Source organism: Perca fluviatilis, chromosome 11 (genome assembly GCF_010015445.1).
Source record: "Perca fluviatilis chromosome 11, GENO_Pfluv_1.0, whole genome shotgun sequence".
In the NCBI taxonomy this organism is placed as follows: domain Eukaryota; kingdom Metazoa; phylum Chordata; class Actinopteri; order Perciformes; family Percidae; genus Perca; species Perca fluviatilis.
The window spans coordinates 9,071,416-9,094,040 of NC_053122.1; the positions used below are offsets into that span (position 1 = coordinate 9,071,416).

Sequence of the window (22,625 nt, forward strand, 5' to 3'; positions counted from 1 at the left end):
CTGCCTGTCTTATTGCGATCGAAAGTTTCTTCAAAACATGCAATTTTTGGCGTGTACCTTTCTAGCTCTAAGTTTGTTGTTTCCCGAAGCGAAGGCTTTTTGAGAACAGCAACACACAGAGCGGAAGGTGTGGGATGCAACGGATGTCAGACAATTATCCTGGAAATGTACTTCAGTTGACGAGACCAAAGAATTTGACCAGACCATGTCTTTCATCCTTCCATGGTCTTTATTGATGAGTCAGTCACCCTCTGAGCCACCCCCTCCTAAGCAGACGGTGGCGGTAATGCGCCTAAAGTTACTGTTGGTTGCCAATAGCCGTTACAAGACAAGAAGAAGAAAAAGAACGCCCATTTTGCAGGCATCAAATTGTGCTGAAATATCAACAGACAGAAGAGGACAAAGAGCTGCAATGGACGGGTAAATTTGTTTATATCATAATTGATGCTTCTAGATACACTTTCCACAACGGTGCATGTCATACAGACGGAATGAACCGTTCTCCCTGCTTAAAAAATGAAGATATGCCAGATATTAGCTATGCTGCGAACCTTGATACTGTCCATTACGAAGCTCGACGTTAGCTAACATTAGACGGCAACACCAGGTACCCACCAAGAATTGTGGAAACGTTAGTCCAATGTTGTCTGGCTTGTAGGGAAACGTGCATGACCCAAGAGCATGCTTTACGTATTATCTGGGCCTTCTAACTTCGGCCATATGATCGTTAACGTTAGCAAGCTAGCTAGTTGGCAAGAGGTAATGTTAACAACGTTAATCCAGTTCAACATATCACCTTCTCATGCGAAAAATAAACGTTAACGTTAGCTAACTTTAGATTAACGCAACGTTAGCTACGTGTGGGTTAAATCTCCGTATGATAAATGTTGACAATTATCGTCGGTTAGCATTAGTGTAACGTTACTAGCTAAGCTATTAGCTAACCCTGTGTGATATCCATTGGTGATATCCGACATGGTACGTGCACCTGTCAGTTGGGGTCCTTTGTTCGGAGCTATACAGTAGCTAGCCTATGCTACACGCCTCTGCCCGTTATACAACGTTATTTCATTGTGAGAAAAATTGACTTAAACATTAATATATCTATGTATCATATTTTCAGAAAGGACACACAAAACAATACAATAATGTAACAAAAACCAGCTTACGGTATTTATTTGTCATATAACGTTAAATTGATAAGCAACTGAATAGCTTAATACTTATTTGCGACTCGGAAGTTTCAAATATCTAGAATAGCTAAGCTAAGAATATGTGATACTATTTAGGTCTTCAGATTGTATTGGGTGTGTCTAAAGCAGGTTAGCTTCCATAATGGTATTTAAAATGTTGTTTAGCATGTGTCAGCATGATTTTATCACAGTTTATTAGGTGTTGGCAACCCATAAAAATTATGCAAATATGGGTTAAATTAACCGACACCATTGTGTTGAAGAACCAGGAGTCTAAAAACACTTTTAAACCTCCTATATTGCATGATTTTTCTTCTAAATGTGTTAAACTATTACACACTTAAAGTGATATGCAACAACATTTTCATCCAGGATAAACTTTCAACAGCAGCAGTCTCCCATTGAATTGTTTTTTTCTTGGGAATTTGAGATAACATCATTTGCATTTCTTTCTTTTTTTTTCATGTCCCTGCATTCTCTTCATTAACAGTGATGTTGCGGTTGGTGTGAAGGCAAGCAGACTTACTTTTTTACTATCTTTACCTAAACACATTTGCATTTATTAGGTCTACATTGTGTTGTTCACAAATGGACTGGATGTAAGTAGTTACATTTTAGTATAGGGTGGGTAAATAGATTTAATACCTTTTTTTTTATTAGTGTTTGTTGTGATGTTACAAGATAACATACTAAAAAGATTTGTGTTAAACTTTGTGGGATGGTAATAAATGACAGTGTAATTTCATTAAGCTGAAAGTAAAGCCATCAAAGTAACTTGTAATTTTGTCTGTTTGCTGCTAAATGTTACGGTTTGCATTGCAGTTCAGTAAGGCAGACAGAGATTATACAGTATAGTGTTTGATGTATGTTTGGTAGTACTTTGTCACTTTCCTGTAATAGTAATATTTTTGGAATTTGTCAGAAGTTGGGATGTAAATCAAAGTTTAATTTCTTCATCTTTTTTTCTTGTTTTTCCAGAGAGGCTCAGATGAGCTCAACATGTACAGTAGCAGCCCCAACTCTTTGACCGGTAAATTTAATCTAAACTTGGAAAGTGTTTGATGGGTGGGAACTGAACCTCAGTGGGTCCATAAATGACAGAGGCTGTCTGGGCTTTGGATGAGTGAATAGCATGCCTGCAAAGATGATCAGAAACCTGGAAAATATCACGTATAAATGGAGCTGAATAACCAGGTTACTGTATGTTACATGTAAAAATCACATCCTGAATATGAGTAAAAGCCGTATTGGACACAGAAGTAGGAATGTGAATGTACTAAATCAGAAGTTGAACAAAATAATTCTGGCATTTCAAAAGATGAAATCCTGAAGGGATGCCAGTGCAAGGCTGGCTGAGGGCAGCTCAGAGCACCAAAATGGTCAGAAATGGACTGGTATGGTGAAAAACGCAGAAAAGCAATGCTTTTCAGTAGAAACTGAATCAGTAAATTAATTTTACTTCCTCTATCTGTAAGTTGACAAATTGTAAGTAATTGTTATTTTCTTGATTGATCATTTGTCTACAAACTGAGAGATTTTCTAATGCTCGAAGTGACATCATCACTTTTTAGGTTTTGTCTGAATCACACACTTAAATACCCACAGACAAACTACACAACTAAAAATACATCAACCAGACAATTGAAAAGCTGGAACAAGGGAATATATGGCATTTTTTGCTGGAAATATGACTAAATATAAATTGAGTATTAAAATAGTTGCACATTGTTTTTCTGACCGAATAATGGAATAACAACCCAAAAGGCCATTTTCCCATTAGACATTCCTACTTTTTGTAGTAGGAAAAGCACAGGTGTTACTTACATTAGTGATGGCTCTATTTTTTTTCAAGTGTCCCAGTGAGCCAGGAATCTTACCCTAAAACTGAAGCAGCTTAATGGCGCTTAGTCATTAATTTTTAGTATTTACACTGTGCTTTACTCTGACTTCTTCTTTAATCTGAAGTTGTGTCATCGTGATAATTTATCTTTATTGTTTGTGTTAATGTTCAGCGAACGGCAGTGACAGTAAGAAACAGCGTTTGGAGGAATCCCCTCCATCCAGAGTTCTCCACATCAGGAAACTTCCCAATGAAGTGTCCGAGACTGAAGTCATTGCTTTGGGGCTGCCCTTTGGAAAAGTCACCAATATACTAATGCTGAAGGGGAAAAACCAGGTAAACTATACCAAAATTCCATATCGGCAAATACTTGGTGAAGATGAAACAAGAACGGTCTTGTAATGACATTTAGGTTTGACTGAATAATGTTCTCCTTTACTAAACAGGAAAAGGTCATGGAGGGGATTTGTTATTCTGCTATAGTTCAATAATACTGTGTTTTTCCAGGCGTTTCTGGAGTTGGGTACAGAAGAAGCAGCCATTACTATGGTGAACTACTACACAGCTGTCACGCCACAGGTCCGAAATACATCAGTGTCCAATCCTGAAACCACAATATGAATAATCTCTGTTGTAATCTCTTGTTGTAAGTGCTACTGACTGAATTGTGTATTTTATGGATCGATTTCTGTTTAGGTCAGAAACACTCCTGTCTTCATCCAGTACTCTAACCATAAGGAACTGAAAACAGACTCTGCTCTGAACCAGGTATACGCATAGATATATTTGTACACTAAACACTATCCTTCAAACAAACCAGGGTTAGACTGGTGTAGAACTTGTGTTTTTTTTTCTTTCCACCCAGAGGGCCCAGGCGGTGTTGCAGGCCGTGTCAGCAGTTCAGGATGGAAGTTCTCCATCCTCTGACCCTGGAGTTTTGGACCTAGCTCCACCCCCCAGCCCTGTCCTGCGAATTATCATCGACAACATGTTTTATCCTGTGACACTGGATGTTCTACAACAGGTACAACTGAACATGTTGTTTATATCCTCCATTCAGATTAGTACACATGCCCCATACTCAAGATTTTTATTTTCTTGGTATTGACCTTCTTGGTATTAAAAAAAAAAAAAAAAAAACTGCATCTGTAAAGCAAAACTCTAGAGAGTAAAATAAATAAGAAATGTAATTTAGCATGATGCCTTTCAAAAGCGCATATTGTTTGATTTCTAATTGTCATAATGATTGTGTGTCTGCATAGCTTTTAACAAAAATGTTAAAATTAAGTTTAGTGAACTGAAATTTAAATCAAGCTTGGTCATGTTTCTGTCTAATTCTCTGATTCTTCCAGATCTTCAGTAAGTTTGGGACAGTAATGAAGATTATAACCTTCACCAAGAACAACCAGTTTCAGGCTCTTCTGCAATTCAGCGATCCCGTCAATGCACAGCAAGCTAAACTGGTAGGATCACACACACGAAAATTCTGGCCGTTATACACAACCAGTAGAAAATGAAGCAACAACAGGTGGACAGGTCTTTGGCTGTTTTGTTAGCGTTCGACAATTGCACAATTATGAGTCTTTGATAGTGCGTCATTGGCTTAGACTAAGGGATATCTGGTAAGTCTCAGCTGTTGTCTCTAAAAGCACAAAACAGTTAGTGAAATTGTGACAGCAACCATAGCGTTTACTGTAGTTTTTTACTAGATAAAAGATGGCAAAACAATGTTTTTCTTCTTTTGTGTTGTTGCATTAAAATGAGTTCATAAAGAGGCAAAGTGGAGGGTTTGAAGTTTGACATAGCTCAAGCTTTTTATACTAAAATCACTTGTTGAAAGTCTAAACAACACATTTAGATTTTAATCTTATTTTTTACTATGCAATAACAGGTTTTAATGTCCAATATTTGTAGTACAATAACCCAATTTATTCTCAGTGAATTAGCAGAAGTCTTCTGTCTCATTCTGCCTGTTAGTGCCCAACTTTCCAATTAGGCTGTCAACTTACCTTTTTATCCCTTTTAACCTTCTTGGCATTAGAGCTAGACCGATGTATCAGCCCGGCTGATTCATAACTGTTTAATGTCCAGCTTAGTAAGTATCTTGGTCACAATTCTTGAAATAAAAAAACTAATCTAGGGGGTCCAAAGGTTGTTTATGTAAAAAAAAAAAAAAAGACTACTATATCAGTTATCAGATTATTTAAACACCAGTATGACTCTTTCTCCCCATTTCCCTACTTCTACTCCAGTCTTTGGATGGACAGAACATCTATAATTCATGTTGTACTCTGCGGATAGACTTCAGTAAACTCGTCAACCTCAACGTCAAATACAACAATGATAAGAGTCGAGATTACACCAGACCTGACCTTCCTACTGGAGACGGAGAGACAGCCAACAAGGATCATTCTTTATTGGGTATATACACCTCTATCTACACCGCATCCATTCATATCTTCCTCCCGGGTGTCCATAATACTGTCACACAGATGGCCCCATCCATGCACTGAATTAAAGACCCCCACTCCCCCTGTAGGTCATTCCTTTGCTGGTAGTGCTGCCAAAGACAGTGAGTGTGCATCAGTGGTGGTGCGTCATAGAGAAAAAAACATGTACAGTATGCTAGTTTCCTTTCCTTTTTTTCTTTTTTTACAATTAAGGATGCCCTCACAGCATGGGGTTTAAACCCCCACTGCCACAGTGTCACGATAGCTTATACAGGAGCATTTCAGTATTACAAATAAATATAGATAGAGGTACTAGGAGAACACTCCAATTTGACTTGTTATTGCCCCACAACAGAGGTTTAGGGCAGCACCCTTCTGCGTGTGCACAGGCAATTACAAACAATACATATGTTTTTATTAAGTTGGGTAATTGGTTATATACAACCAATACTACACAGTGGGAGTTAATCATCCACGTCTAGCACATCAATCCCAACGAAGGGAGCCACAACCAATCCATATCAGAATTAGTAAACACAAACCAAAACATAAATAAGCAGTGAAAAATAATTTTATAATTTTGCCTGAAACTGACTAAAAGCTTAAAGAAAAACCAAACTGAAACTACACTGCCAGGCCAAAGAAACAACCATAAATGAAATAAATATCATTTCAGTTTTCGTTTTTGATAGAACTTGAACAGACTTGGCAGTCCAGGAGATGCCTACAATTTAGTAGTAAAAATAAAGCAATTTACTGGAAACCAGTAAAATTACTGTTTAGAGGTAAACTTATATGTGGCATTGGTGTTGGCCTTTCCAAAACATGTTTTACCACACACCACACTTATACATCTGTCTGCTCTGGGAGACATAGAACAAGACACATGGAATTTCTGTAGGGAAGAGCAGCGAACAGTATTACAAACTCGGACTACTTGAACTTAGCTCCACAGTTAGTGAGAAATGAGCTGCAAGTGTCCTGAACCAGCATGGGCAGCACAGGTCAAAAGCACAGAAGCTTTGGTATATTCATTTTCCGTGTGCTTGTGGTTCTTTGATACTTTAACTTACCTATATATATTTTTTTAATTTTTATAAACACTTACAGTTATCACTGATGTCTTTACACCTTACTTATGAAAATGGTAAATATATTTTTTTTACTCCCACTGCTCAGCATCACCCACATTAAACTCTTATATTTATGGGTAATATAGGAGTTTAATAGACCCCTGTTTTTAAATGTATTTGTTCATTTTTACCACACATTCACAGAAAAGGTGTACGTCCTGGTCATAGTCCAGTTATAAAATTCTAGCACACCACAGAGCGTCTCTCCTGCTGGGCTGCTGACAGCGCCGTCAGCTGATCACATAAAAAGTAGTTTAGGCAACTTCACTGACATTCAGCACCGGAGCTCAGAGCGTTGCTGCAGCCAACAGACACAAGTGCCGCTGTTCCCCGTTTCACCCTTCTCTACTTCCTCCTACTTAGTTTTGTGGTGAGGTCATTTTGAGTCTAGACTTACAGCCTGCTTGCTCTGTGTACAATAATGCAGCTAAAACAAATAGTGCAGTGATTCGACTAACGACATGTTTCAAGTCGACTCAGGGTCTTCTAGACTTTTAGGGGGCAGCCCTACAAATGACACAAAACATAACATAACGCAGAAGCTGAGTGATCCCTGACCACAGTGTCCTCCACAGCGAGATCGGCTTGATTTTCGTGTGGTGTGTACCCGGCGTTAACTAGCTCATTATGGAGGCAACGGCAAAGACAATCCTTTCTCTGTACTGTGGAATTACTCTTATTTATTCATTTATTCACCCATTCACCCTTTCATCTATATCTTTATCTGTTCCAGAGATCTTTGTTACTGTTTTTTCATCAGGATGTGATTGTGGGTTTGTTACAATGTCAAATGACATGCAAACCAGGAGAAAGTTTATTTGATTAACAAATACACTTTCATTCTATAAGGTAGACGGAGACTATTTAGTCTCTAAACATCTAAGAAGAGAACTTCTTACAGTTCTGGCACCTAGGTCCAGTGCAGTACTTAATCCACATGTAACGCTACATGTGGATGCACTGCACTTCCAGTAAACATACATCACCGATCTATTCTGGGATAGGGGAAAAAACACTTTGGCTCGTTTGTATTTCTGTAAACCAATCACATCCGTCCACAGACACTTGCCTCGTCGATGGACTCGCGGCGGTGTGCCGCTACAGTTCACGCCGGGATGGATACTATGTGGACAGCTTGAACCCACACAGCAACTGGTGTACTCTCAGCAGTGTACAATGTGCTATCTAAGAAACTATATTTTCACGCTGCCACCCGATGCAGTAATAATCCAGTCAGTTCAGTCAACACAAAATCAAGAGGTTATTGTGACCAACTCCTGCAAATAAAAACACATTTATTTGGTTCTATCTGATGCTGTTCTAAGTTGTAAGCCGCATATACTTGCAGCGTAAAAACTAAAAGGCTGGAAAGAAATGCTGAAACATTGTAAACAATTTCAGCATTTTTATTTTGGCAAGTAAACTAAATGGTAATTGTAATCGCAGTGAAAATGATTATCACATTTTGTTAAACGAAAGAACGATAATAAGTCCCCTCAGCATTTATATTTGTCTCTCCTGTGCACAAAGCGTCTTTCAGTTCAACAATCGATACACAACCCGCCATCTGATCGCGCTCATTTACACCAACCTATGGCTATAGCGGTTCTAGTGGTGATGTAGTCTCCATACGTTTAGCAAAGCCCTACCACAGGCATGAAAATAAAATGAAATGTGTCCTTGCACTACCACACCCTCTCACAGAATGCACACAGTGTCACAAAAACAGTTAAAGGTTTGGCTACATATTGGAAGTAATTATGACACCTCAAAATACAGTATTTGTGTGGCCGGGTTGGCTCAGTTGGTAGAGCAGGCGCACATATACATAGAGGTTTATGCCTCGACGCAGAGGTCCACACTCTCCCCTTTCTCACCTAGCTGTCCTGTCCATTAAAGGCGGAAAAGCCCAAAAAAATCATCTTAAAAAAAAAAAGCAGTATTGTGATTTTAAATATTTTTATTTTTTGGCATATTTGACTTAAAGTCCCATGTTTGTTTTGTATTTGTATTTTGACATATTAGTATGCTATATTCCAGATAATTAGTTCAACTGAATTCCATGTGTCATTTTTGATAAATATTTGACCTATTGATAATATTTACTCATGGCGTAACACTGTTACGGTTTTAATATTTTACTGACTTAGGCTGGATGGATTTCTTGTGATAATTGTACTCTCTGGTGTGAGGTTAGAGAAGTGTTTTGTGGTATAAATCTAGTTGTCATTGTCTTGTAGGTACCCCATCTGGAGCGCTAGCTTCCTACTCTAGTGGAGGAGGTTACTCATCTTCTCTCTCCCTCTCGCAGGGTGGAGGTACCGATTATTTTTCTTTTTCCTTAATTCAGTTTTTCCATCACTCTGTCTTTGCTGTTTTCTGTCATGCTGCTGTCCTGTCTCTTGTCATATCATGTTATGGCTGTCTGAATGTGCCAGGGTGGATTTTCTCTCAATGGCTTTAGAGGTTTGTTTATATTACGGCTAAATTAACAGATGAGGCAGATACTGGCTTTAGGATGGATGATTAGGTGGAATTTAATCATTTTTGTAAGTGACTGGGTACAATGCAGTTTTCTATATTACATATTTCCATGCTTGTCTACTGGAAGTCATTAGCCTAAATTAATTCAGGAGATATTGATATATTTGATCAGTCAAAGTATTTTTTCTTTGCTTAGATTTTAAAGAATCTTAGTTTAAACTGAGGTTTCTCTGCTAGCTACCACTTAATCAGTCTCCAAATTGAGGTGGAAAAATGCTTTTGTGGGGGAGAATCCGTTTACTTTCTGTGTATTGGCACTAAAAGTTACCGTTAGTTTAAGTTTATTGAAGTCGTCATAAAAATTTGATGTTTCATGAGACATTGTTGTATGGTGAAATCCTTTACATATGCAAAGTAGCAGATCATGCACATAATCAAATTTACTAGCCTTGAATATAATGAAAAATCTGGTGACTGCCAAAGTTAACGTCTGTTTGAACAGACAGAGCAGTATAATATGAATCCAAGGGGGTTTTAAAAAAAAATTAGATTAAAGGTCTATTTTTTTTTATTTGTATTGGTGGAATTTGCCATGTTAATGGACTGATATGATTTTTTTTCGATGTTTTTGATGCCTTTTTTTTCATAGTTTGTTTTTTGCATTTTCCAACATTTTAAATTGTAAAATATTTCTACACATTTTCAGCGCTTATTTCTAAGTCCCATGTTTTCTGATATAAAAAAATAAAATTGAAAACGGGTCAATTTGACCCGAGGACAACACAAGGGTTTAATTGCTAATGCAATCCAATAAGGCTTGGTGAGAGTTTGGCCACTCCCCTCATATCACACTAACTCCTGCCCCTTTTTATAGGCCGTAACCTGGTCAGAATTACAGTATATACTTACATGTTCACTACCTACGTGTCCACTGGAAGAAACAATATGCAGTACTAATCTGTGTTTTTATTAGTATTAACGTATTTCTTTTTTTCTTTCTTTTTTTTTTTAAGTTCTGAAATCCCACCGGGCGTTTCCTTCTTTTCAAGTTCTCTTTGTATTTAATTTAGGTTTGGATTACATTTAAGTGGGAGAGTGCATAATTCTTCATTACACTGACTACATTGTTGGGTTGGGGTGGATAGGAATGAGTAAAGGATTTGAGTCGTTTAACCCAGTTTACACCATGCTCAAACTACTTATGTCTAAATAATGGCTTCTACATGACAAGTGTAGATAATGTCCATTACTTAACCAGCTTTGTTGACCTTTGGGAAATTATGAACTGCAGTAAATGTAACCTTTTCAACGTACACGTAAATAGTAATGCATGTTTTGATCAAGATAAGGTTGCTTAGGTTTTATTTCAAAACAATGATGAAAAGCTTAAATGACATTTTACATACTACCATGGCATCAAGCTCATCACCATCCCTGATTTGGATACATTTTCTTCTTTTCATTCAGATTTCTATGAATGCATGCATTGCTATAGCACTTTGGGGTAATTGTTAATTGTTGTTCTATCATTTTAAATCTATTAAATCTGAGGAAGGGAGTATTCACCTTTTTTTTTTTTTATTGGAGAAGTTGAAGTTTTTGTCTTTTTAGTGTTGTGGTTTTAATCAACTTTTCTGCTGCTGTATTACAAGTTTGACTCTGACCTGTATATTGTCTTGTGCTTTCCTAACAGGAGCCATCAGTCCTCTGAGCGCTGCAGCAGCAGCGGCAGCAGCTGCTGGTCGTGTTGCTCTGTCTGGGTCCGGAGTGTCAGGAGTCCTGTTGGCATCCAACCTAAATGAAGAGGTACACTAGCCATAAGCGTAACTGTGAATGACTATTTGCAATCTCTGCTTTAAATCGCTCATTACAACTAATTAACAGACACTACTGGATGATTTTCTGGAGTTGATAGTAGTGGGTGTGTGGTTGTAGGTGAGCTTACCCACTTTACAGCAGGATTTATCATGCAACTTCCACCAAGATAAAGTCCGTGTAGTATGATTAGGGCTGCAACTAACAATTATTTTCATTGTTGATTAATCTGTCGATTATTTTCTTGAATAATCGATTAGTTGTTTGGTCTATAAAATGTCAAAAACAAAGTAAAAAATGTCGATCCACGTTTTCCAAAGCCCAGCATGACGTCCTCAAATGTCTTGTTTTGTCTCAACTCAAAGATATTCACTTTAAAGTCATAGGAGTCAAGAAATACTAACATTTAAGAAGCTGGAAATCAAAGAATTTTGACTTTTTTTCTTAAACCGATTAATTGATTATGAAAATAGTTGACAATTGCAGCCATAAAGTGTCAATATATACAATATGTGTCTTGTCAATACATCATTAGATATACAATTCAGCATTCAAATATCTTTAATATTGGTGATAGTTATTACTTTTCACAACACACTGAAAACTCCATTTTAACTGTGCGTGCACTTGTGTGTGTGCTCCATGGACTGTCACAGGTCCTACACTTTAATGCGCACATTATAACTATATCAGATCTTAAAAGTTCTGTTGTGTTTTTTTGTCTAAACTGAACCCCTACATACTTTTATTCTTTTATCTTAGATGTCGGTTTCTTCTGTCAATTTTCAGTTTCTTCTGCAATTATAAATATGCACCTACTCTTTCATCTGAATCTCTATACCTACAGTATCTGTCTCTGTATGTTACATCTCTCTGTCAGATTTCTTCTCTCTCTGTCTCTTTGTCCCTCTCCTTGTTGAGATGGACTCCATAGTGGAGTGATGGTTTTTTTCACACTTCTGTCCCCTTCTGGTAAAGTCTGGTTTCAACAGCTGTATCTTGGCTGTTTAGTAGCAGCATACTGTTCTCTCCGGTGTGAGCGATGAACTTGAGAGCAGCAGCAGCAGCAGCTGCTGCGTACACTTGAGTGGGCTAAATATGATCCGGTTGCTAGGTAGTGGTTGAGTGTGGTGTGGCCGTTGTTCATGTTGTGAATGTTGAATCCAGGGGCTAGTTTTTCAGTCACTTGTTCATCCTTTATCAACTTCGTCATCAAATGGACGGACTGACCTCTAAGGTCAGATTTTAGTCAGTTTCATGCAGTACACTTACCCTCTTTCCAGATAGCATAGCTTAGAAACTCAGAGACTAGCATTTCTGACTATTTAAGTCCAGTTGCTTAAGTAGTATTCTTGATTGGGTGGCTTGTGGCTCGGAGGTTAAATGTGGTTGCCCCCTAACCACAAGGTTGGAGACATTGAACCCCAAGTTGCTCCCCGTATGCTGTATCTAATTCTAATAACCCTAATACTAGGATGGGTTCAAATGCAGAAATAGAATTGGGAATGCGACGATTAAGAATTCAGTTTTTTCTTTTTTTTCTGTGATATCATGTCCTTCATTTCCAACACTGCTGCAATAGAACTGGACAAGAGTAAATTGTTTGGTTAGTTTAGTTGATAAGTGGTGTGGCAATGATCATTGACATGCTTGGTTAAATACCTGCCTGCGTTTCAGACCCTCTTTGGCAAACCTTTTTGAGTGGAAATTAAAGGTCCCATATTGTAAAAAGTGGGATTTCCATGTTCTTATTATAAAGCTCTTAACGTGTCTCTGTCAGCCTAATCTACCACTATCATAGACCGTAGTCCTTTTGGCCCCTGTTACCTCCAGTAACTTCATGTGATCTGGTTGGCCATCTGATTCATGGTGCTGCCCCCTTTGGTTTGATATCTCCTGTAACTCACTCTTTCATTCAATTTATTCATTTTTCCATTCTTAAATGTATTATTTTCTACCTTCCTCCCAGCCTTTCTTTTCCTCAGTGACAAATGAATTCAGCAGGGAATGTGTGTGCGATAACAGAACTGGAAGAAGTGTGTTTGTTTGTGTGTGTGTTTGGAATCGAAGCAGCAATCATTCAGACTCCGTTGATGTTCCACTGATGCTCTGTTTACTGACCTCTGCTTTGGTTTTTGTCCTCTCCTTTCTCCCTTCCCCGCCTCCTTTCTTCCCTCCTCTGCTCCTCCCTTCACACATTTATTTGGCCATACATCCTTAAATGTTTTACACTTCCCTTAAAACCCTCCCCTCTCATGTACGTTTACCCTAATTTTGTTTCACCTCCTTTTCCTCTCTTCCCTCTTCACTTTACTTAATCCGGTCTAACCCCAATGTGGGTTTGCTGTTTTGACCCCGTCTCCAACCCCCAATCCCCCATTCCCTCCCTCCATCTTTGCTCCACCCCTCATCATCATGGAAACCACCACCCCCCCTTCGTCCAACGCTGGGCGGTCTGATCTCTACCTTCGTCTCTCCTCTTCCTCCTCCTCTGCTCCTCCTCTTCCTGTCCTCTGCTCTGCGGTCTCTCTCTCTAAAGATGGTCACGCCTCAAAGTCTCTTTACCCTCTTCGGTATGTTCAACCTCTACTATTCTATCTGTATATCTCTCTCTGTTAATCCAATTTTGTTCACTTTCTTCAGTGATGTCGTGGACACGCTATTCCTCTATATCTTTCTGTATCTACAAGCCTCTCTCTATCATATCGTACGCTACAAAGTTAAAATCTTCTTCTGTCTCTACATTGAAAGAAAAGTGAGTCTGGAAGATTGTCTGTTTGGTCGGCTTATCTCCTAACTGATGAGAACAAAGACACTCAAATCATTCATGTGTTGTGGAAGCTCTGTTCCAATTAAAATGTGGTGTAAAAACTCCAAATCTACATTTAGACTGAAATAATACTGAGGTTAGTGACTGCCAAGCCAGCATCTCCTGCAGCTGCTTCACAATAAAAGCTGCAAATATAATAATGCTGAAAACATTTTCATGTGAAACGGTGGCAGTTAGCAGTAACAATAATAAGCACAGCAAAAGACTTAATTGGAGCCTTAAAGCTATAGTGCGTAGTTTCTGTCGCCCCCATGAGGAATTCTAAAGTAATGACAACAACATTGTCGGTGCGTCCACATGATACAGCCTTCCGTGATGGCGCACGCGCCCACACCCCTCCCCCACGTAGTTGTATTACCCAAAGATGACCCGGAGGATTAAAAAAAAAAATTCAGAAGAGGTCATTATCTTCACTCAAGCTTCTGCGCAGGAAAGTCCCCAGATGCTACAATCTTCTGAACATAGCCATACTGAGAAACACAGAGAGAGAGCTGATGGTCTTGATTAGCTTTGTGGCAACTCATTTGGCAATGGCTGCAATGTAACGGATGTTCAGTAATATCAAAACGTTGCGCACTAAAGTTTTAAAAGCACAACAAAACCGATGAGGATGCAGTCTGTTAGATGAAGGGAAGGAATAGGGTTGTGTTCCATAATGGATCAAAAACCTCTTATTGAACCTTTTTTTTATTTCTCATTGCGCTCTTATTTTGTATAAACAAAGAGCAAGTTAGAAAACCTTTAATTGTAGCAGATTTCTCATGTTAATTACATAAATTACTTGACAAAAGGACAACTAATGCTCAACTTGGCCAAAGACTCTCCAACAACACTCTACTCTGTGAATGGACTGAGTACAGGTTTTGGATTAATTTATTCAACATTTGCTCTTCTGAAATGGTTTACAGTGGTTTTGTGTAGAACACAGGAACCTCCAATCTGCCAGGGACACATGGATTATTGTAGTTTTTATGTTCTCACCCAATTTAATGCTTAAAATTAATGATCCATTGTCCTCACTAGGACACACTCTAGCTCTTAAACCCTCAGCATCTCTTCTTGTCTTTTTCTCCAGATTTTGTATTAATCAAGTGCAGTCACAGTTCAGCTTTTCAGTTCATTCTACAACTAGGAACTTCATAATGGACACTGTCTACCAGCCCATCAATATTTAAAATGTTGTCCAGAACTCATTGGACCTGTTTTAGCTGCTTCAGGATATCCACAGATATTTCTCAAAGTTTTAAATAATATGCATAAAAGGCCTAAAGAGAGCTTAATTTTTTAAGATCTTCTTTCTGCATTTACTTTACACGTTCATCTATACAACCTATTCTGTTATAGGTCAGTCAATTTCTTTGAAAAGGTTTCGTATAAGGTATATATTTTTTCCCCCACGTTGTCCATTTATGGTTCTACATTTTTAAACACCAAGCTGCAAGCTGGATTTCTGAATCACCAAGCAGCCACATGCCAAACAGTTTGAGGTGTATGTCAGTGGTAAAGCTCAGCTGAGCTGTCTCACTGGTCGACAGTCGCAACATTAAACCACTCGGTTATACAGAAGTGTTTGAGTTTCTAGTTGAAGTCAAATGGGAAGATTCCATCTTTTCTTTTCATTTGTCTTTCTAGCACTAACTTTATTCTTTCCATCCTTCACACCTCTCCTTTCTTTATCTTCGTCGCCTCCATCTCTCCTGCTCTGTCTGTTCTGTCCTCCTAATCTTCTACTCTACCCTTCTCTCTCTCTCTCTCTCTCTCTTGCTCTCTCTTTCCCTCACTTGGTCTGCCTCTCTCGCTCTCTCCCTACCTTCAGGAGTCTATGGTGATGTACAGAGGGTGAAGATCCTCTACAACAAAAAGGACAGTGCTCTGATACAGTTGTCCGATGGCAACCAGGCTCAGCTGGGTGAGTTTTTATAGTAGCAGTATCAGTCACTGCTATTGAACTGCAAACTGAGATTAATCAAGACATGATGACTTTATATATCAAATTCAGAAGTGATTAAGTCCTGATATGCACACTTGTTAGGTCCACTGGTCTGGGTATTTTTCAAACGTGTCTATGGCATGAAAAGTAAATTCTAAAAAATTAAAGTCAAGAAATCAATGTACATTTTTTCTTAAACTGATAAGAATGGGAATGTAGCATCATGCCTTATCTAGCTTTTTTGACAAAATATTTACATGCAGTTTGTGCTCAGCCTAACCATATTGTGAAATAAAGATAATACATATGTATATCTTCTCACATTGCTATGTGTAGAAGTCAATCCAATTGCCACTGTAGAATTGGGTTAAAATCTTAATTTTTTTTTTTTTTTTTTTTAAACACTGTAGCATCGGCCACTTCCTTAATATATATATTTTTTACCATAGACCAATTTCATGGATGTGATATGATTGTTCTATCAGCATGGTATACTGTATCATCAAATGTGGAAATCCTTTAGACTTATCACTGCCTATATTTTCTGTTTTTCCTCACCTGTAGCTATGAGCCACTTGAATGGTCAAAAGGTGTTTGGCAAAGTAATGAGAGTGACACTGTCTAAACATCAAACTGTGGCTTTGCCCAGAGAAGGATTGGATGACCAGCTACTAACTAAAGGTAAGAGCTTTTCTGCACCCTGGAGGAGAACTTGTTGTTTATACCTTTTTTAAATAGCTTATTATGCATTTAGTAGTTGTGGTGTATTTTGAATTGTTTAGTCAGCAATTTACAGTGTCAACAGCCAGATGAGATATTCACATGTCCATGACAAGTCTTTGAATAAATACAGTAATATAAAGCATTTACTGTAAAATATTCCAAAAAGTCTGACATATTCAACCTCAGTCACAGCATTGGCCTTTACCGTGCCTACAACCGGAAATGTTCCAGCAGGAATGTGATCCGTAATTGTGGAGAAATACTTAACATCACAACCAAGATTTCAGGTTTCCATGACGTTAGCATGTAGCTACATGTAGCATTGTATATAAAATGTAAAAACTGCAGCAACGTCTGTTGAATGGTGTCGAAGCCCACGTGTTGATGCCTGCGCATCGATTTTGAATTGTAAAATGATCCAACGTGGGTCTGACAACTTTATAGGAACACAGTGCAGAATTGGTGAAGTTCTCTTTTATTGAAGTTGACAGATACTTGGCACAGGTTTTTCTCACTCCTGGTTTATTTCTTTTCCAAATCTGTGGGTTGTGTAGAAGTCAAACAGTGCCAAAGTTATAATAATAGCAAAACATTCAAATGTTTTTGTTACATTAGATAATTTCTCACTATGTCAATGTTTTGTTTTTGTTGGACAGATTTCTCTGGCTCACCTCTCCATCGCTTTAAGAAGCCAGGATCCAAAAACTTTCAGAACATATTTCCTCCCTCTGCAACACTTCACCTCTCCAATGTCCGGTACTACAACCACTGCACATATTGGTTAAATGGCGCTCTTTTTGTGTTAGTCAAGCAAATAGTTTGGCTTCATGCTACTTTGCTTTAAGACGATAATAGTTTCTTTTTGCATATCCAGGGATGGACTTGGAGAGGATGATCTACGCCTTCTGTTCTCTAACAGTGGAGGAACGGTTAAGGCCTTCAAGTTCTTCCAGTAAGGAGCACTTTAATATGAAGCTCTTGCTGACACTGCACATGTCTAGCCTGAAAGCATCTAAATGATTTGAATGTTTTTATATTTCTCTGATCATCTTGCAATTTTTGCTTGTAAGAATGAAAAGGAGGTGATCTAACCACCTACATTTATAATATCTTCTGTAATTTGTGCGTGAAAGATGCTTGTTATGCTTTAGGCTGACCGACCCAGTAAGTAAATGCAGACAAACAAGATATATGGTTTCTTTTAGAGCCAGACCGATATAAAGTCCCAAACTATCGGTATCGGCATTTATAATGGCCGATAAATGAATATTTAAAAATTCTAATAAAAACGGACCATGTTATGAGTGTTGGCGTTGTCCACACTACAACGTCCCTGTTGGCAACACTCTTGTTTAACCCTTGTGTTGTCTTCCCGTCAACCTTGAAAAAAACACTTTTTTTGACGCCTTTTTTTCACTTTTCTATTTGTTGCTTTTTCCCATGTTTTAAATTGTTAAATTTTTCTTCTACACATTTTCAGCGCTTATTTCTACGTCCCATATTTTCTGATATAAAACAAAAATTGAAAACTGGTCAGTTTGACCCAAAGTCAACAGAAGGGTTAACCCTTTTTAAGTTTCATATCTTAAGTTTGTATTTTTATACATTTCATTTATGAGAACTTTAATATATTTTGATGTTCCTCTGTTCTGTTGTGACAACAAAACAAACAAGTTTATTTTTAAACTGCATTATCATTATTTTAGTGAGGACTCATAAATAACTACAAATAACTAATGTTAGGGAAATCTGTTTATGTTTTGTTACGCATTTCTGGATTAAAAAAAAAAATGTGTATATATATATATATAGCGGCCGATATATCTGATTTTGAAATCCCCAAATATTTGTATCGATATCGGCCTTAAAAATCCTTTATCGGTCGGGCTCTAGTTTCTTTCCATAGTATCGACTCCGTCTCTGCTCTTTCCTCATCAGGGACCGTAAGATGGCCTTGATCCAGATGACGTCAGTAGAGGAAGCGATCCAGACTCTGATGGACCTTCACAACTATGACATGGGAGGGAATCACCACCTGAAAGTTTCCTTTTCAAAGTCTACCATCTAACCCTCAAAGCTGACTCCTAAACCTTAAGATCCATGACGAGCGAGGAAGTCACTGTCATTTGTCTTCTTTTCAACATTTTCTGTTAACCTCTTCTGTGCTATCCCCAGACCTTTAATGAATCCGTACAATATTGTATCACTGAAATGTAAATGCAACGCTTCGAAGTAAAACATTAGAAATAGTTTTCAATTAAAATGCAGCAATGCATACATCAGTCCTGGCCTAAAGGCAGTTTGCAAAGTTTACAAATTCCTGACTATGACATCTCAAAGAGCAACTCAACACCAGCAGAAAACAGTTTTTGTTTGTGTAACTTCTCACCTTGCTGCAGTAAAGATTACTCCAGGGTGAGCGAGTGCACTAAAGCGGGATTTATGCTTCTGCGTGAAATGTACGCCATGGCTACGTAAGTAGGTACGTGGAGACACGAACCTGCACCAGACCCTACGCCGTAGCCTGACGTTCACCTCTCGAAAAATGTAACAACGCACCGCGGCGACGCGCGTCACTCTGCTTGGTGGCGTCACATTTCTCCCGACTCGTTTCCTGTTTCTCCCGGTCCATAAACAACATGAAATCAAGGAGAGGGTTGATTTCCCACAGATTTCCCACTGTGGTCAGAAAGAACAGGGGAGACGCTTTGTTTCTCCCACTATGCCTCTAGAATCGGTACTCGCTCCGAAGGTGATCGGCGTCCCTCTCCCTCTCACTCTACCACACACTCCCAGCACAGACACATGCCGGCTCGACTTAAAAGTATAAACTTCAGGCCACTTACGTAGGCTACGGCAAAAGCTCTGCATAGAGCCTCCGCAGACCCATAAATCAAGCTTAAGAGTGTGGCTACAGGTGCACACCGGTGATCACACCCAACCACAGCCATCAGTGATGCTGGTCAGCGGTAAAACCACGGAAATAGAATGACAGTAGAACGGACATTCCCATTCAAATCAACATAGCAGGATGGTCCAGCGCTTTATAGCCACGTTCACGCCATCTACACTTCAGAGACATCTCCACTTTAAAACCCATTGTGCGGGAGCCAACCGGGACATCATGGTGCATTCAGGTGCACCTATGTCCGTTGCCTTGCTGCTAGAGAGGAATTCAGCATTGCTGGATTTAATTGCTTCACATTTCTATTGGTAAGTCATCAAACTAGTGAGTGTGACTCACTTTACGGCCACACTGAAATGTGTTGCCACCATAACTGCAAACGGCAAACGCCATTTTCTCTTGAACTAGTCAAATGACCACGGCAAACAGTTAATTATTTGTTGTACTCTCATTGTATGTCGATGGGTAAAACAGATTCGAACCTACCAGAGAAGACAGGGAAACGCTGCTTTTGCTTTTCAAAGCAGTGAAGAGTTTTTAATTAAAGCAACACAGGTTGTAAGCAGAATTGTCCATTACATTACATTATGCAAGTTTGCCAGATCGGGTATCGGATCTGTAGTTCGAATGAACTGGACAATGTAATGGACAATTCCGCTTCCAACCTGTAGGGGGACCGAAGCGGGAACAGTTCTCTAGTGTTGCTTTAAATCTTTATCGTTGCAAGTGCAAATAGCTGTTTTCTTGTTTTGCCCTACCCAGCGATCAAGTGTCAATATGGCAGTAGTCTCTTTTCCTTTTGGGTTCCTGTAGTTAGTGATCTGTTAATTTTCTATACATCGTCTCGCTACTTGAACTACAACATTGTTATGCGTTCCCAAGCAAATGCCAATTTGAACCCCAAACTACCAGCTATTGTGTTTTTTATTTATTTATTTATTTTTTTACACATTTATTAAAACAAGCTCCTTGACAAAGTGTCCCACACAACATGGTACATAAACAAATGGTGTTGACATGCACTTATATACACAGTAATCAATATGCTACTACGGACATACAAGATAACAAGAGAGGTTACTTTCCTAATTGCAAGTGTCCAGTTCTAATTCAACACTCCATTCAATTGCAGTATACTGTATGACAGGCGACCACCTCTCTAAATAAATGTCCATCCTGAATTGTAATTTTGCGGTTATATTTTCCATACAATTGACAGCTTTGGGTCCACTGGTCTAGGGTGGGTTCTTTGTGACATTAACTCAACATCTCTGTCATGGCAGATTCCATCACTGCCATGTTGTCAGTCATTTGAAGATTTCTTTTTGAACCGTGCAGTTTCTGACACACACATTCTCACTGTGCTGGTTCATTCCTCCAAATGACATCCTGTTGATTCGTGCACTTTGGTGCATTCAAAATTAAAATGAAACAAAATAAAAACATTTATTTCCAAGGTACAGGCCTAAGGGAGATGATTCATGCTGTTCTCTCCTCATCTGCAATCTAAGTTTAACATTACACCAGCATCCATTTTTCTACTTTGTAGGCATGTTGGCAACCTACACTAAACCAGCTTGCAGCTTTTAACAATTTTGCTGCACTACACAGAATCCCTTTACATGTAGTTTAAATACCAGATGGAACTAAATTCTGAGGATCTAAATTTCAAAAGGCAGTTTTTCTTTAACTGGCACACTTTCTTGCTGTTATTCCCATAGCTGAACAATCCTGTCGAAGCTGTTTATACATTATTTGAATATGAATATGTTATATTGAATAAGTTCATCATAATGAAGATGATGTTTTAGGCATTCTCGGAAATAGAAATATTTTTAGGCTAATGATAATTGTGAGGACAATTGAATACCCCCGAAATTTCCTTTTATAATAGTATTGATTGACATTAACACATTGCTGACATGTAATAATATTGAGGATGCGAAGGTGGAGCTTTTAGTGAAGAATAGAGCCACCTGTACATTTCCTGTTTAAATCTCATCCCACTCAGCTGTGAGTGGGCGCACACATACATACACAGGATGCATGCTAATGCTGTCTGTTTGGACAAGGTTTCAACATGTGATTCTGGTCTTGGTCTCTGATTTTTGGGGGAGGCCTGATGGGACCAAAGTACATGTGCCTTTAGTCTGTGGTCTGGTTTGATCTGTTGTGTCTTTATACAGATTTGTGTGTTGTAAACCTGTAGAAATGGATTATTTTGTTAATTTTTAAAACGAAGTGAACCTCATCTTCCCAGTCCTCTGTTTAACATGCGCGTATTTATCAAGCAGAGATGCACAGAAAACTGGGTCACGGTTTCAACTAAGGTCTTCTTCAGAGTGGGTTTTTATTTTTCACTCATCTCTGGTTCTTACAGCTGCAGTTTTCTTTTCAGAGACTGTTCTTTTGTGGTAAAATTTCAGATCCACCTAAATTAAACATCTTTTCTACCAACAAGCCCAAATTAAAGTGTGTGTTTGTGTGTTCGGACTGGGTTCAGGCCTCTGCTCTCATCTGTATCTTACCTGTCAATAAACTTCTCTCACTCTGTTCAATTCTGTCTCTCTGCTCTCACTTCTTTCTCTCAACATTTCCCTCTTTCAGCTGTTCTGTCTACATTCCTGCTGGGACATTAAAGCAGAGCGCATGTTCTACTAACTCTAACTAAAACACTTAAACTACAACATAACCTGCAGTTAAGACATTCTGTAAACGGGCTTCTCAACAAAAGATAGTCGGCTCAATCTCCAGCAGGCTCCAAACAAAAAAAAGTGTGCTGACTTTAATGTGTATTTTGGCAACTCCACAGCTCAGCAGAGAAAGCAGTTGTACAAAATTGTATGCACTGCCTCAAGAATCACTAACTGTGAACTCACTCCAATTTCAGAAATGTATGTAACCTGCATTCAGCGAAAGGGATACATCCTAAGGAAATCTCATTGTGGGACTGGCTCTAGTGGCTGTAATTCTGCACCAAGGCTGAATTTTGGGAAAGAGACTTCAGATACAGTATTAGGGGACCACTAAGGTCTATATAAAAGAGACTTCAGATACAGTATTAGGGGACCACTAAGGTCTATATAAAAGAGACTTCAGATACAGTATTAGGGGACCACTAAGGTCTATATAAAAGAGACTTCAGATACAGTATTAGGGGACCAATAAGTCCTATATAAAAGAGACTTCAGATACAGTATTAGGGGACCACTAAGGTCTATATAAAAGAGACTTCAGATACAGTATTAGGGGACCACTAAGGTCTATATAAAAGAGACTTCAGATACAGTATTAGGGGACCAATAAGTCCTATATAAAAGAG

General features: G+C 38.6%; 1 protein-coding gene across 2 annotated transcripts; it reads left to right on the forward strand.

Moving 5' to 3' along the window:
* Positions 1-220: 220 nt before the first annotated feature.
* Positions 221-21,861, forward strand: LOC120568720 (polypyrimidine tract-binding protein 2-like). 2 transcript variants are annotated; one of them, XM_039816403.1, is made up of 17 exons: positions 221-420; positions 1,684-1,705; positions 2,172-2,223; positions 3,206-3,369; positions 3,541-3,612; positions 3,730-3,801; positions 3,899-4,057; positions 4,386-4,496; positions 5,286-5,454; positions 8,857-8,934; positions 10,794-10,906; positions 13,455-13,488; positions 15,562-15,654; positions 16,240-16,356; positions 17,055-17,154; positions 17,273-17,350; positions 18,337-21,861. In XM_039816403.1, the coding sequence occupies exons 1-17, from the start codon at positions 236-238 to the stop codon at positions 18,464-18,466; spliced, it is 1,749 nt and encodes a 582-aa protein (XP_039672337.1). In that variant the 5' UTR covers positions 221-235; the 3' UTR covers positions 18,467-21,861. The 2 variants fall into 2 exon arrangements, with proteins under 2 accessions (XP_039672337.1, XP_039672338.1); XM_039816404.1 differs by lacking the exon at positions 8,857-8,934 and having other exon boundaries at positions 290-420.
* The last annotated feature ends 764 nt before the right edge of the window (positions 21,862-22,625 follow it).

Bases quoted from the DNA above. Each gene is read 5' to 3' on its own strand.
- LOC120568720 (XM_039816403.1), top strand. From the start codon at position 236: ATGAGTCAGTCACCCTCTGAGCCACCCCCTCCTAAGCAGACGGTGGCG. The intron at 421-1,683 runs GTAAATTTGTTT...CTTCATTAACAG, and splicing joins CAAAGAGCTGCAATGGACGG to TGATGTTGCGGTTGGTGTGA. The intron at 2,224-3,205 runs GTAAATTTAATC...GTTAATGTTCAG, and splicing joins CAGCCCCAACTCTTTGACCG to CGAACGGCAGTGACAGTAAG.